The sequence below is a fragment of the Trachurus trachurus genome (genome assembly GCF_905171665.1).
Source record: "Trachurus trachurus genome assembly, chromosome: 15".
NCBI classification, from domain to species: domain Eukaryota; kingdom Metazoa; phylum Chordata; class Actinopteri; order Carangiformes; family Carangidae; genus Trachurus; species Trachurus trachurus.
In genome coordinates, this window is record NC_139906.1 from 21,703,058 (window position 1) to 21,718,858 (window position 15,801).

Genomic DNA, 15,801 nt, shown 5'->3' on the forward strand with positions numbered 1-15,801 from the left:
GATGAATATTCAGCAAAACAGAAAACATTAAACCTCTAAAAGCTCAAAAATGACTGCAAATGTGACTGGTAAAACATTATTCCCTGTTCTTTCCTACTCAGATTTACAGTATTCTGTGACACTCTGGACGAGCTCATCCCCAGTCTGAAAAACACTGGGATAAATAGTCAAACATAGTCTGACCTCAGCAACAGCGGCGAAATGATGCTTGAACACTGATGCATCTGTTAACAGTCTAACAATGGAATAAACAACAATATTCTTTTTTAAAGGAGAAGTGATTTAACACCTCAAACTTTAAATACATTTTGCTGAATAATGCTTGCACACATTGAATTGAAATGAAACTGTCCTATTGCAACTCGCATTATTTTTCCTCCTACAGACCATCATCACTTACCAACATTACAAATACAGTTGCAAACATCCACAGTTACACCCACACTGTATGAGATTCTCCCACGTTTAAGCAGCGGACCACCTGTCCCACTGTGATGCAAAGACTCCTGTTTCCAGGTTTCCACATATTCATTATGGCCTGTACAGTGTACGGGGATACATCTGTGAACAGCTCTTCCCTTATTGGACTGTGGCCTTAGGGCCTTTGTTATGATTGGATACTTACAAAAGCCAGCCACCCCCTCCATGTGTCTCCCGTTCTAAAGGTCTGCTCCTGCATATTAAACAGTCTGGAGCGTTGCAGCAATCAAACGCAGGAACTCCTTCATCTACATAAACACCTCCATGAAGGAATTACTGAATAAAAAGGGGAGAGCTGGCTACCGTAGAGGTGGGGTAGGGGGTTAAAAGGATGGGGGGGGGGTTAAGGCTTGTCACTGTGATGAAGACAGATGATGAGGCTGCATTGCTGTAAACGAGTGAGTCAGCCCTTCCTTCAGACAGACACAGGCCTGCAGGAGGAGGAACGGTGGTGGTGGTGGGGGTGGGGGCAAGGAGGGAGGCTGGAGAAATGCATGGGAACTGTCCCTGGTGCTGAAATCTGGGATGGCTGCTTTCTAACAGCTCCAAGTTCAGCCCAGTGCAGGGGAGGAGGGGGAGAAAAAATCCAACAGTGAGGCATGCTGCCGTTCACTACCTGACCCACATCTGAAACAATCTGTATCACTACTTCCAGTGGAACAGGTCAGTAATTGACCTGCTTTCCAATGTGAGAAAAAAAACAAAAACAAACACACACACACAGACAAAAAAAAACACCCAAATAAACAAATGATGCATTTAGCAATTTTCAAAACCCCACAGCAGGGGGAGTGTAATATACGCTCATACAAAAGCTTTAGAGGCTGTCGAGTTTTTCCACACAGATTCTGTCCTAAGTCGGTTATTTGGCATTCTGATCACAAAGCCAGGGGAGGGAGATGCTCTACCATGTAATTCTTCCTGAGCCAAGTCAAAGAGATTCTCATTAAAGTACTTTTTATATCCCTAACCTCAGTTTCCATGCAGGGACAGTTGTATTGGGTTGTCATGCTATTTGTGGACTAATCACCTCCACGCACTCCACACCTACACACACACACACACTCACACACACAAGCCTCATAAGAGCTGAATGTAAACGAGTCTGGATCAACAGGAATTGGATATCGCATTGTGTCTTTCAGGCACCCCATCACCCCACCACCCATACTCTTTGAAATGATTTTGTTGCATTATTCATCTTTCAAAGCTGTCATGCTTTGTGCTGTCAGTTTGCTCAACATCACAGATGCAGCATGAGATGGATCCTTACACTCCATATTGCAGACGGCTGATCAAACAAGGAATTCGGCTGTATCATTTAGGGCACGAGGAATGTGATGGAGGATGTGCTGTGTACCGGTGTGACCGCCTTGAACGCCACTTGACACCCAGAAAACGCCAGCACCACCATCACCTGTCTCCTCCACACTGCCACAGCGGCTGAATCATGGAACTTTGGTCATACAGACTTTGCAACTTGTTACCCAGATCTTCCTTTTGAACACAAAAGGAAGATCTGGGTATTATTTAAAGGCTTTCACTTCATAAGTTACACACCAGAGCCTCCCTGGACTCATCCTGACTTATAAATGCTGTCAATTAAAAACGTTCAACTTGCAGTCAGCCAGTAATTCCTCTCAGTTTGACGTGAAAACATTATGCAACAGGTCCAATACTTGCAGAAGCCACCCTCGGCTATAAGGGTCTTTTTTTTTTCTCTCTCTCCAGTATACAGTGTTTTAGATGAGGCCAACAGGAGAATGATGTCACAAGTCCGTAAATAAGGGTCCTTTTCTCGGGCACTGCAGAGACCAGGCGGGTGTGGTGACTGCATTAGTAGACGCGCAATCCCCGGCGCAAACGCTCGGCTAAAAGACCTGTAATGTGGACGCTGCCGTGACGGCTTTCCACCCCTCGCTATACGACTGCCTTCTACTTGTCGGACGTGTCCTGAAGTTCAAAATCATTAATCTGCTGCCTGGAAATCAGACCAATTTCTCCGACCTCGCTTCGCTCTCTCGACAGCCACAAGGTGCCCATTCACGGCGCGCCTCCCCAAAGCCCCGTGCTTGATAGAAAAATACATGCACAATGACAATCTGACATCTGCTCTCTATCTGACAACAGCTTAGTATTCTCCACAGACACCCCGCTCTCTCCCTCCGAGCAACCCCATGCCGTTTTTTTTTTTTTTTTTTTTTTGTACACGCCGCTGTTCCCCTCTCTGTACCCCACTCTTTCTCATTCCTATGCGGCTTTTTTCGAGCCAGCTCATTTCCACACACGAACAACAACGGAATTGAACAGCGGCTTCATAAAATATGCAGGTAAAAAAAAAAAAGGGCAACTCGGAAAAAGCACCGACATCTCAAGCACAACACTTTTCATGCTCTACTGAAAACTGACCTCCAAGTCTAACGAATCCCACTCAAACATCCGGAGGATTTCTTTTCATCCAAAAAAAAGCGGACCAGGCGCAGCGGCTCTATGGAGCGACTGGGCGATGCGATGCCATTGCGCTTTTGGTATTATCCTCATGAAATCAGTTTGAACCGGGGGACGTCGTCAGTGGAAGACATCTCGGCGGCGTCGAGACCAAGTTGAGCGACAAGGAAGAAAAAAAACGATGCTATGTTTCACAGTCCAACATCTTTCTTTTTTTTTTTTTTTTGCTCGGCTGATGGTTGCAACCAATTAGCACACCACTTGCGCTCGGAGGCGAATAGCTCCTGACAAGACGCTCCTTCTCCTGAGCATCGCTTCTATTTCAGCTGCTGTGCTGCTTTTCGGGAAAAGGTGGCAGACTATACAACACACGCAACTTCTCATTTCCAGGATATAGGGGGAATTTAGCGTGGCGCACACTCCAAAGCCAATAAATCCCCGTAGCGCATTTGACAAATCCTTTCCCTCTGCTGAAGGGGCAACAATAAGGGAAGCTTTTAAAGGTCCCTGCATGAAGTGCTTCTTAAAACACGTGACTCCCATCTATTCCACGGTGAAAGAGATGCATTTGATCCATAACAGGCCCTAAGCAGTGGGAGACACTTATGTGGGGAGGGGGCATGGGTGTGCTACAATGAATGACACTGGTATACCACACGGTAGACTACTCACCATTAGCACAGCAAAGTTATTATGATGGGAGCAATGAATGGTGGTCGTGTTGCCCCCGGAGCCTGTTATGTGGCAGCCCTCTGCCCTCCAGCCACCGTGTCCATCCAGCAGGTCAAAATCCCAATAGGCTGCGGTGGGGTCTACACCCAGTGCGAAGTGCCTGAGAGCAATAGTAACGGAGTGCACGGCGCTCCCGAGGCTGCACCCATCTGCAAGAAAAAGCAACACATTCAATTAAGGAAACCAAGTGGAAAGTCTGTAAGTGCATGTGGCTAAAGAAGTGTGGACACGGGGGCGTGCGGTCACACACACACACAAAACTCCTGCATGCTCTAAACATACGCACGCATAATGTGGACATTACTCAAGTGTCAGACAGTTGTGTGAAGTGTTGTGGATAAACTTTCATCTCAAATGGAAACATGAAGCAGCTTTTTTTTTTTATTCAGCAGCTGTGGAGTCAAATCTGATGGGAACAATCATCAAGAGTTTTCATGTATTTTTTTGGCAACGTGCACACGAGGCTGTGAAGCTTGTTGCGCAGAACGAGCGGATACGCTGTGTGTATGTGCGTGTGCGTTTGCGTGCGTGCGTGTGTGTGTAAGCATGTAGTCCGAATCGGCTTTACAGTACAAGCGTTGACATCACAGGCATGATGATAAAAATGGATTTCCTCTTACCTAATTTGGTGAAAGCAACTGGTGTTGAAACGCTCCTACGCTTCCCATCGTCTGCGAGATTTGACGAATTCCCCGTGCAAGGAAAGAGTTTCCCATTGCGAAACACGATAAACTGCAGCTTGCAAGTGGAGTTATCAACAGATTGCAGCGCAGAGGAGGAGATAGGCGTACCAGCCAGCGGTAAATGGATTGAGGCGACTGCCACAGAGTTCTGCGGATGGAACAAAAAAAAAGAGAGGAAAATAAAAATTAAATAATGTATCCGAGATGCGCAGGAAGGAAGGGGGAAAAAACTCTCATAGAAAAGACAAATAGCTTTCCTCTCCAGGAGTGGAGGCGACCATAGACCACAAGTGACCAAGGGAATGAGAATCACGTTTGAAGCGCTCTAGTGCGCCTATTTGGTCAGGCTCCCTGCCGCAGAGGTGGAAATGGTTCTTACCATTTCAGCTTGAGGGCACATCAACACTGCAGCTTGATTTAAAGAGACAACCGGTCTGACTTTATCTTCTTTTCACCAACTATAAACACCAAAGGTAAAAAAAAAAAACACCCCTGACAATATTTGGGGGGGAAAGGGGGGAGTTCTGTGAGAAAGGCATGGCTTGGGAATATCAAGGTGTAGACACGCGCCATCTTTGAATCCAAGTGTGTCCAAACTGATCCTGTTAAGTTGTTTTTTATTGCTGTAACTGTAAAAACAAGAAAAATAAATAATAAAAAAATACTACAATCCCTGGTGCAGCCTGGAAAAAAAAAACATTCCACTAGAGCTGCGTTCAAGCTCCACAATCCCTCTGATGTGTTCTGACCTGTGGGTAATAATTTTACATACTGAACAAATAACACATGAGCAGTCAGAAGGCTCTGCCTCTCCTGTCCCTGGAGAATGTGAGCTGAAACCCCCCCATCCAGTGTTTTTTTTTTCTTTTTTTGGAGCTATACATGATAAGAGCTGCAGGAACTTTTGGCACAGCTCAGGGTTTAGAGAATCAACGCCCCTGGTGGACAGAAATGTTGCTCAAGGGTGAGAGTGCTCGCTGCGCTTACAGGGCAGGCAGCACTTAACCCTGCGGAAAGATCAAGTTTAATCACAAAAATGCTTCTAAAGTGACACAGTCAGCACAGAAGAGATGCACATGTGGCCACACACTCAACTCCATGCCTCCTCTCAGCTGATATAACCATGCACACTGTAGTGTTTTTAATATTTCATGGAAAAAACACAGAAATGGAACTAGTGTGGTCCTGCAGAGGTGAATAAACACCAGGGTGAAAAGGAAAAAAAGGTTCTACGCACTGTTTCCCTTGTGATGTGCTAATCCTCTGGTCTGAGACCTTCACTCACAGAGTCAAACACTGAGGTGCACAAGACAAATTGATGTGCTCTTCATGTTGATTTATTAAGACGTGATTACACAGAGGCTGCTCTTTCAAATGAACAGAACAGCTGAGGCAATTAACACATTTCTGCACCGAGAACAGATTTCTAAGGGGCAAAAAACACTTAATGAACGATCCCACCTATTTATCTAGTCATTGACCCTAATGGTGAACAATGCTAATGGTGAGGCTGACGATGATACGTCTTCATAATAAAGATAATGATGGCTGTGCATGGCGGGGCCCGGCTTTCCAAATGAAGTCTGTTTTTGTTCAGCTTTCAATCATGTCACCCTCCAGCGTGAGAGGATCAGCACTTTGAGCCTAAAGGGGAGGGAAACTTCCTGTCCAAGATGAATGTGGATGCCCATAAAGTGCCCTTACAGTTAATGGGGAGCTGCTTAGTCAGACGTTCGGCCAAATCAATGTCTCGGAGAAAGATGGCAGAATTTCTTAATCAAGTTAAACAAGATCTCGTTTGTCCGTTCTTATGTTTCTTATTCTGGCCACGGAGAGGCTCTGTTTGTTAGTGTGTGTGGGTCCCCTGAGTGATGTTGGGGTGTGTGGCCCCTCAGATGCCTCAGTCTGGGTTGTTTTGATGCTGCTGGTCCTTCTATTGTCCTGAAAGTGATTCTATAGCGATGACAAAGAGCAACAGCGTGCTTAAGCACAATATCTATACATTAGAGCCACCAAATGTGAGGAGCCAGAGGTGATTCTACGGCATCGGGTTTGTTGGCTATTAGTTTCTGTATTGACTCACTCTTGAAAGACTATTGATTTTCATCCTGCAGTGTGTGTATGTGAATGGAGGGAAGGAGGGAGGGGGGGGTGGCAGCAAAGCCTTGCCTTGAAATTTACGTTGCATCATTTCCTTTCTTTGAACAGCTTAAGCTTGGCAGTTTGTTGCCAAGACGTCACAGGATACAGACATCAGGGACGGAGTCAGACAGGATTTTTAGCCTCCTCCACAAATCGAGAGAGTGTGGCACGCTATCCGAGGGGTCCTTTCCTCATACGGCCGGCAGCACGGATTGCCAGGTGACCGCCGTCCCTGGGGGTGGTGGTGGTGTTTTCAAAGCGTACGACTCACAAAAAGAAATCTTATCTCGTATACTTGTCTTTTCATCTCTTTCTACATCTTTTAGCCTCTTTTATGTGGCGTATCAAAGGGATTTACAGCCCAGAGGGTGTGCTATAAGCCACAGTGTGTGCAAGGTCTCGTTCTAAGCTACAATCTATGTTCCTCCTGAGCAACCTAAACAGCTACATTTCCTCAACCCCAACACCACCGGGGACCTCACACTTCAGAGTTGATTTAGCTGGATGTACCTCAGCCGTCTGACCTTCCTCCAAGCCCCTCCCTCTCCACCGGGGCAGCATGCTGTAGCCTTAGTAACCATAATCGCACACTCCCCTCCATCTCTCGCTCCAGCCTGGTGATCATTCTCCTTTGCTTTTTTTCCCCCCTCCTTCACTTATTCCTGTCCTTACAGAGGGCATCCAGGTGAATGTCAGCAGTCACCTCCTATTTCAGGCTGTTCCCTCTCATCCGCCTCCCTCCCTCCGTCCCTCTTCCACCTGCTCCTTGATGCACAGCCCTGCTCGATAGAACCGCAAAACTGCAAAACAGCCTGGAGGGCAAAACACAACAGCCGTGTTTGACCCGGGGCAGCCACCAAATCACAGCGTAAACATCACGCTTAAGCACGGCTCTTTCGTTTCACAGGGGGATTACTGTAGAAAGTGTTTAGACAAAGGTGAAAATTAAGAGCGCCAGTGAGACATTTTTTCCTTCTTCATTGTATAATCCAAAATTAGAAAAAGCTACAGCTCTGTGCCTTTGTAGATATATCATTGGGAGAGATAAATTTATTTATTTGAGCGGGCGGCAACTTGGAAATTAACTATGAATGAAATGAATTTAGCTCAAAGGGCAGCTTGGTGAGCTCGGCCCCGGCCGAGAAGAACTGCTGACAAGCATGATGGGAGATTTGCATAATTCTTTTTTGTTATCACTGGCAGTCCTGTCAGCGCAGACATGGTCAAAGACACGATGACCATGACAAATAGGTAGACATCAGGACACTTCAGGGGGTCCTTCCTACCCATGATGCTTTAGAGCCTGAAAATAAAACAGTTTGCCCACAAGTAACATTTAACGAGAGCTTAAACACACGCCTCTGTTGGAGCTGCTTCTGAGGTTTCAACATATTTGTCTTGCCTGACATGAAAATACAACAAAGGATATAATTCTGCATAAGTGATTGTCATGGTTGAAGCTTAAAAGGCATTTTCTTCCTGAGCATTACCGCGTTGCAGTGTTGTTAGCGTTACTTATCAAGAGAAATTAAACAGTCCTAAACGGTTGCCATGCCAACAAGAGTCTGTTTTTTTCTCCAGAAGGGTTGTGTTGGTTGGGGTGCGGCGGCCGTTTGAGCACGTTTGTAGCAGGAAATTCAGGCTCTGTGGAGAAGCAGGGCTGTACCTCAGCTGTCAGCCACACTCTCCTCAGTCAGCTCTGACTCTAACTGTCACATCACCGGGTGGTTTCCTCAACAAAAAACATTCAAGGAGCTGCAACAGATGGACAGCATTGTTAGAATAAAAAGGCATTGTGGATTACAAATTAATGAATTCATTGTGTGTAAAAGCATAACTAATATATTAGCTGCAGGGTGATTGATAATGAGCCAAAAGGAGGCAAGTCTTAGACAGAACAGATCCTAGGAGGGAAATTCACAGATTTTCAGCATCAACAACTACTACTCTCTATGCAGAACCTGATTGGCCATTTTCAGCTCCTAGTCCTACCACATTCAATAATCTATAAGAAGAGTTTGTCTCTTTAGTCTCCTGTTGCCACGTCAATAAAGCCTACATCACCACTGTTAAGTGAAGGCAAGGACGACTGTGACTCAGTGCGCGGTGTCTCCTGAAAGAAACTATTTCCATGCAGCACTGTAATGACAAGAAACAAATTATGCATGAGGAAAAATTGTGAGCAGAATGTGCAGTGATCTTTAGATATCCAGCTATGAAAGTCAAGATGCAACAGGTTCTATGGCAGAAAGTAGCTCTAATGAAAGCTGTGCACAGAGAGCTCTGTGAAATCATCCAGAGAGAGAGTGAGAGGAACACGGGTCGTAACATCTTAACATCCAGACAAAAAGTTTTGAATGATTCTGCAATCCTCCACTTGATGTAGAATTTTTTTCTTTTTTACATACAATCCCAGTGTTTTAAGATAAATCGCAATCTTTTCAATATCTGTGCATGACAATTACAATCAGCATTCTTTTCAAGGAAGCAAGGATAAGACAGTAGTAACAAGCTACTGTTAATGGCCCAGGAGAGCTGACCTAGAGACACCACTGGCCCCTGTAACAGCTGAAGGCTGTGGCCCTGCTTTGACCACTGATTAACCTCTAAGACCTCCTTTTTATACCGACATGAAACAACAATTTAAGATGGAGTTGGACAGAGAGAACCAAGAACAGACCCGCTGCCACACAGACGTGTTTTGTGTCATTGTAATCACCTGGGCCTCAGGGTCTTTATTTATCACAATTACTTCACAAGCAGCGATGGTTATGTAGACACTTGTGTTGACAGTAAGAAGACCGCTCATATTTGACCTCTACAGCCACTGATTGGCCATGTGTCTCTCTGGCCCTGTTCAGACTAAGCATTAATATGCTACTCAGGTCATCCAGTCACTAGTAAACAGCTCTAAAGTACATCAGTTCACACCTGGCATTTAAATGCATCTCCACATCTGTCTCGAGTGACCACTTATAGTAAGATCTCACCTCTGCTCGATATGCAAATAAACATGTGTTTGCGTGGGTATGAGAGAGAGAGAGAGAGAGAGAGAGAGAGAGAGAGAGAGAGAGAGAGAGAGAGAGAGAGCATTAGTCATAGCCAGATCTCTGTTATCATCTGGACGTCTCTGGTCCACTGTGTCTCCATGTTATCCTGCTCAACTTCAACACACAGCTCCGCACATCACTGGTCGACACTCGGTGGCTGTTCCTCAGACCGACCGTGGCAGCAGCTTTCAACCCCATCCTCAATAACACTGACTGCACATGGTCCGGCCCTATAGCAGGTATTGACCTTGTCTTGTTTACCACTGTGAGCAGCAGCACACTGCAGACTTGGCTTCCACTGCATTAGCCCGGTTCCACTGGTAAGTACAGTAAACAGCTGTATTTCTGTGGCCATCGCTGGTCCACACACTCGATTGGAAAATCACTGAGCCAATCTAAGCTTTGTTGGCCTGATTAAGAACGGGAATGTGGGATGTAATCTTCCTGTACCAGAGCCAAGAGCAGCCACATCCATGAAGAATAGTGAAAGGACAATGATGACAAGCTTGGATGACATCAATGCAAGATGCACAGGTTGCTATAATCTTCATCTTTGTGGAGAGACATGTCTTAGTTATCTTTTTAAAATGTACATTATATGTTATATTTCCGTTTCGCTGACACAGAAGCTGGAGACTTCAAAGGATTGCATCTCAGCGACAAGTTTGCTCTCTGCAAAGCAGTTCAGTGTTACACAAATGTCTAATTCTATGCAGTGTTATATGTAGGATAGTGATACTGAAACCATGGCATCTGTTTCTCTATGATAATATAGAATAAAGAATGAATGCAGAACAGAGGTCTAGATGCGTCATTAAGTAAAAGAAAACATCAAATTCTTGTCCATGTAAGTTGAGGAAATGGCTCTTCTGCAAGTACCTGCCAGGCCTTTTATCTATTCATGTATTCCTTCACTCTAAACCGTTCATTACCTGTTTATTCACCAACATGTTCGCTCTCACTACCGCTGAACCAGGTATAATTGGCCTGTTTGTGACTAAGACTGATTTGCCATGACTTGAATCCCAGGGAAAGCAGTCGGCATCCAGTCCATAATAACGTACCTTTTTCACCTAAGGCAGAATAAGGAACATCAACATGAACACAGACACAAACACACACAGTCGTGCAGTGCCGCTGGAGTCGGTCCAGGTTGTGCTTTACTGTCACCACATCCTCTCTCCGACAATTACACTTCTCAAGTTTGATTCAGCTGCAGGGAGACGGGATTAATGGGCGGTCATTTGGTGGAGCAATAACACTTGGCTATCACACAAAGTGGGTGTGCTGGCCGCGCGTGTGAGGCGAAACAGTCATAACTTGGGATTAGTCTCTACTTGGACTACTCTGTGGATAAGGTCATAATTGTTCTCCCTTTAATTCCTCTATATCTTTGATCTACTGTATGTTATCTAATGTAATCTATGTTACTCTGTTTAACCTTCACTTATTTTGAGTCATTAGTCCAATACAAACAGGATAAACAGTCATTCAATCAAGGTCACTTATACATTTATATGTGTCTCACTCCTGCGCCACCTGCCTAATGACGTTATTTCACACACTGTGTCTTTATCTGCACTGCACAAATATCAAATTACACAACTTAGCGGTAGCTTTAACCACAAAGTGTGTCCTCCACTTGAACCACATGATTAAAGTAGATCTCCATTTGAAGGCAGAGGGGGGTAGAACAACTGCAGTCTCTTTAGGGCCTTTTCAGATTGTAATTTGAGATTCGGCTCTGAGGTGAAATGAATGTGAACTGATGTGTGCTCTTCGCAGATTGAATCATTCAATTACTTTTCAGTCGCTATTTGATTTTCTGCATGTGTGGTGTTCATGACAATCTCTGGGTTTTGGTGAGCCAACACCGTTATTGATCTCATAAACATATGCTATCAAACAGTTTGCAGTTTTTGCAGGAAAGAAAACTGACTCGACAAATTAACTGCGATGGAATAATTATACTGCAGAGTGTAGCAGTTGACATTCATGCTGTAATGAATCCTATTGCTATACACACACACACATACACATACACATACACACACACACACACACACACACACAGACACAGATACCCGGGGGAGTTAAGATGTGCATCTTGTCTCTTTTACATGATGTATCGCCTGTATTAGCTGATGGTAATAACCACTGAGATATGTTGGCCCACAGTCCTTGCTCCCATTTATGATTCAGTGGCAAGAAGGTACAGTTGGTGCTGCCCAGGTGTCTCCATGGTAACTTGCTGATGAATCTGCGTGACTTAACAATTTCCTTCCACGGTGGCAGGGGATGGGTGGGGGTCGGTGGGTCGGTGGGATGAAGGGGTGCTTCATGTGATGAGTGCCTCTACTGTATATCAACATGGGTAAACATGAATATGCATGACTGTGGGGAACGCTACATGCTACAGAGGGATGGCTGGCTGGAGACCAAGACCACTTGGGAACATGATTAACTACTGTCGAAACCTCCTCTCCATAAAAAAATCAAATGATGAAGATTTCAAAGATTTTTTTTTCTTTTTTTAAAGGTGATGTAACTACATTTTTGTGGTGTGCTCATCAGTGATAATGCAGCGCAGGCAGCAGCTCTATAAGATTTCTCCTCTCTTCGCATCATCCCTCCCATCACATCTCCACACCTGCTGTTGTGTAAACCAAACACACGCGTGAGCCGGGTCGAGGGGTCGTCGCAGTCCGCATCCCAAAGACAAATCATGCAGAGGAGCGAGAAACAAAGCTCCGGAGATGAATCACCTCCACACACACACACACACACGGCTAAACAGCATAATGGGGCTTCCACGGTCCCATCATCGTGGTAGATGATGCAACAAGCTGACTGCTTCCAGCTGAACCCTGCAGCGGAGGGAGAGGCAGTGAAGCAATCACACAGACACACTCACATGACCTGTCAGCCATGACAAACATAAAAACATGAAATCCATCACACGGCGGTGTGTGGAAAAAGCCCAGAGGCTGTGTTGAGAACGTTACATGGCAAATCACGTTAAGAACACAACAATTTTAATTATGCATATGTGAGAAATCAAGAAGAGGCATCAATTAGCTTAAATGTATTCAAGCTACCATTAGCATTGTCTAGAGATCTGATTGTCTTAAATGGCCTTTTCTCTCATTTAAATGTCTGGAAAATGCCCTTGGGCATTCCCAGGACAAATCTAGCAGATCAGGGAGGGAAATTAAAGCACGGAAAAGGGGAAGGAGAGAGCCATATATTTATGGCCTCCTTTTACCATATTAATCCCTTCCCACTAATCCTTCAACTGCACCAAATAAAACTGTAATGGCTTTGGTGGTCATCTTTATCTCATCGGGCTGATGATGAACTCACTGGCAGAAGTGACAAACTCATTCCCATGGCAGCGGGCTGTTTATTGCGCTCCTACAGTATACTGTTTGTCTCTGTGTGTCTGCTTTTACTGCATGTGGGCTGTGGTGATGCATTAATGACACCTGGGGCTCCAAACATGAACATTTGTCCATCGAACACATTTAAAAAAAAAAAGAAAAAAAAGACAGATGAGAAAAGTTGGTAAAGGATGAATCCAGGAAAAAAAAACTAAAACAAGACTAAGCGTGTTCACCAAACCCTCCCAGCACACTGCTCTCGCCCACTGTGTTTAGTCACATTAGATTGGCTCTATTAAAATTCTAGCCTCCACATTTTTTAAAGTCAATAATGGGTGTGTTTCTTTCTGCGATGATAGCAGGAGATATATTATTCACTCATATAGTGCTTAAGGGATACTACATAGAAAAACACAGGCTCTGAGAAGTTTGTATCCTGTGTTTTTGCAGAGGATGTTGACTGTTGCTTCGCTTAGAGAATTCCTCTGGTGTAAAAACATCCATACAGACTTCTTGACTTGTACACGTACTATGTTCCAAACATACTTCATACCCAAATACACTACGACTACTACTGCTGTACTGCACCTTATGTCTTAAAGGTTTTGTAACCACTGGCTGCTCGTGGACTGATGACACACCACCCCAGAGTTGTGGACTTGAGTCACCTGCCTTCCACAGTTCAGGAACTTCCCCCGGTGCTCGATGTGGTTCCTTGCCGGGAGCAGCAGGTGATGACTGTGGATGTGATGAGATGGGATTTTACAGGTGCAGAGCAAAAGATGCGATAGAAACAAAGTGTGAGTTGCTTCCCATCTCTGGAGATAGATCTGAGTGAGTAAAGAGGTGAAGTTTGATGCTGAACATTTCCTCCAGACTGCTAAGTAAACACTTGGCTAACCCTGGCTCTGCAGCAACTGGCTCTGTACAACAAACAAATAGCTTCTGTAAGACTTTAACTGACAAACTCAAAAGTAACTGACTGACTTGTGACTTCTCTTGGACCTCAAGCCAAGATATCCTTCCCAACACACACCAAAAAAAAAAACGCTTTCTCGGTTACAGCCAATGAAGCATCATGGGCAGGGGGAAGGTGAGCTTAGACCATATAGGACACAAAATATCGACTGTTTAAGACTTCACTTCAATTTTAATTGGAGCTTCTTGGTCTTAACTTGGGAGCCTTTGTTCCACCTCTGCATCACACTGCTGCCAGTGTTGGTGGTCTCTCCTAGGCTTCATCCACTCTACTCTATTTTTGAAAATGAAATTGATCCTCATCCAGATTTGTGTCAGAAAACAAATTAATATAGTTTTTGTCCGTTCCATCCTACAACATCTTTTAACTAAACAGGAGTTAGCAGCATTTCTTAAGTCTTAGTTTTAGGTGCTTGTAAACTCTAGATTCATATGGATGTCATGTGTAAGCTAAAGCGTACTATTATGGGTCATCTGCGTTTTGAAGGAATAGCTTGACATTCTGTGAAAAACAACAGTCTTTATGATAACCTGGAATAATATTATTTCAGCTCCAGGATCTTGACAAACAGACTGATATAGCATTCATCTTGACAATAAGGTGCATAAGCTCATTTTCCTAAATGTCGACCAGTTCTTTCAAAGCTACATGAGGTCTTTTGGGACTCCAAAGATCAGTTTCAACTGGCTTTTCCCATTCTAATGAAATCTGAGTTATTCTCAAATGATAAAAAGAACACTTGCTCATGGAATAAACACTTATAAGTTCTTCTATTTCTATGCAACTTTTTTATGTATTGCATGCCCCTTTGATTGGCTGCTGTTTGGTATTCTATAGTTGTCTCTCCCCGTCTTGGTCATGCTGAAGAATCCAAGACACTTCACTGCGAGCAAGGGTAGGATAGAGGATTTATTGGAGCGCTCTTGTGCCTCAAACGCACATCCCTTTAATCGATCTGTTGAAGCATTACCATAGTCAGCTCGCTCTGGCTGTTCCGCTTTCCCCCATCCCCCTCCATATTTTGATCAATGAAAGTCCCATCCATAGTCAACCTCCCCCCTCAACCCCAGCTACAGTGGGACCAGAGCCAATTGACTCATATATGTAGTGAAAAAGAGAGGAAGGAGGCTTGCATTTCACAATCAGGGCCATCACTCCAATGAGAACAATCAGGCACGCAGCAATTTCTCCGGCGCCATGATGGTGATGGCTATGATGGGAATCGCAATTTTCTTAATAAGATAAAAAAGAGATGATGATCTGAGCTTACTTTGAGAAAATGAAATCCCTGGGGATCTGCGCTCGATTCGTCAGCCTTTTAATCTGTTAAACAGGGGTAATAAGCTGGTGTCAATCCACTGCCTGTTTAGCACAATCGCAGTAAACTGCTGCCTTGAGCCATGTGGTAATAGAGGTGGTCTGAACGAGGGGCATGTGACTTTGAAATATATTAAAATAGCAGGTTAAATTCAAAACACCATGGACCTGTGTAGGCAGAAGCCTCAAGGATTACCATACATGAAGTGATGATAAAAATATCCTGTATAGGAGATGTACATTCACATCTAAACATCCAGTCACTTTAACTATTCCTGGGGGCCGAAGATCTAACCCAGCATATTGGAGACAACCCATTCCAAGCAGAAAAGTCTCAGGCATGAGTCAACCCTCTGCTGCTCTGTTACATAGAAAAACTCTTATAATATCAAGATAACAGTGATCAAAATGACCATCATTGATGCACTAGGGACATTCTCAAAGTCATTAAACATAACCTGCTTCCTGCTCACTCTGTAAACAAGGAAAAAGCACATCACTTGTTTTTTTCTGTTTCAGACACAGAACTCAGACACCTGCTGCTACTTTCTACTCGTTTGATTTGCAAATACAAATTATAATACACACTC

General features: G+C 44.4%; 1 protein-coding gene across 1 annotated transcript in view; it reads right to left on the minus strand.

The window, feature by feature from the left end:
- The window catches only part of adgra1b (adhesion G protein-coupled receptor A1b), a gene marked incomplete at both ends in the record, with an annotated part of 168,525 nt that overhangs the window by 51,591 nt on the left and 101,133 nt on the right, over positions 1–15,801 (minus strand). The window contains 2 exons of the mRNA XM_083987586.1: positions 3,601–3,809; positions 4,281–4,491. Of these exons, the coding sequence (XP_083843712.1) occupies positions 3,601–3,809; positions 4,281–4,491 (420 nt within the window). The remainder of the gene's footprint in view (positions 1–3,600; positions 3,810–4,280; positions 4,492–15,801) is intronic.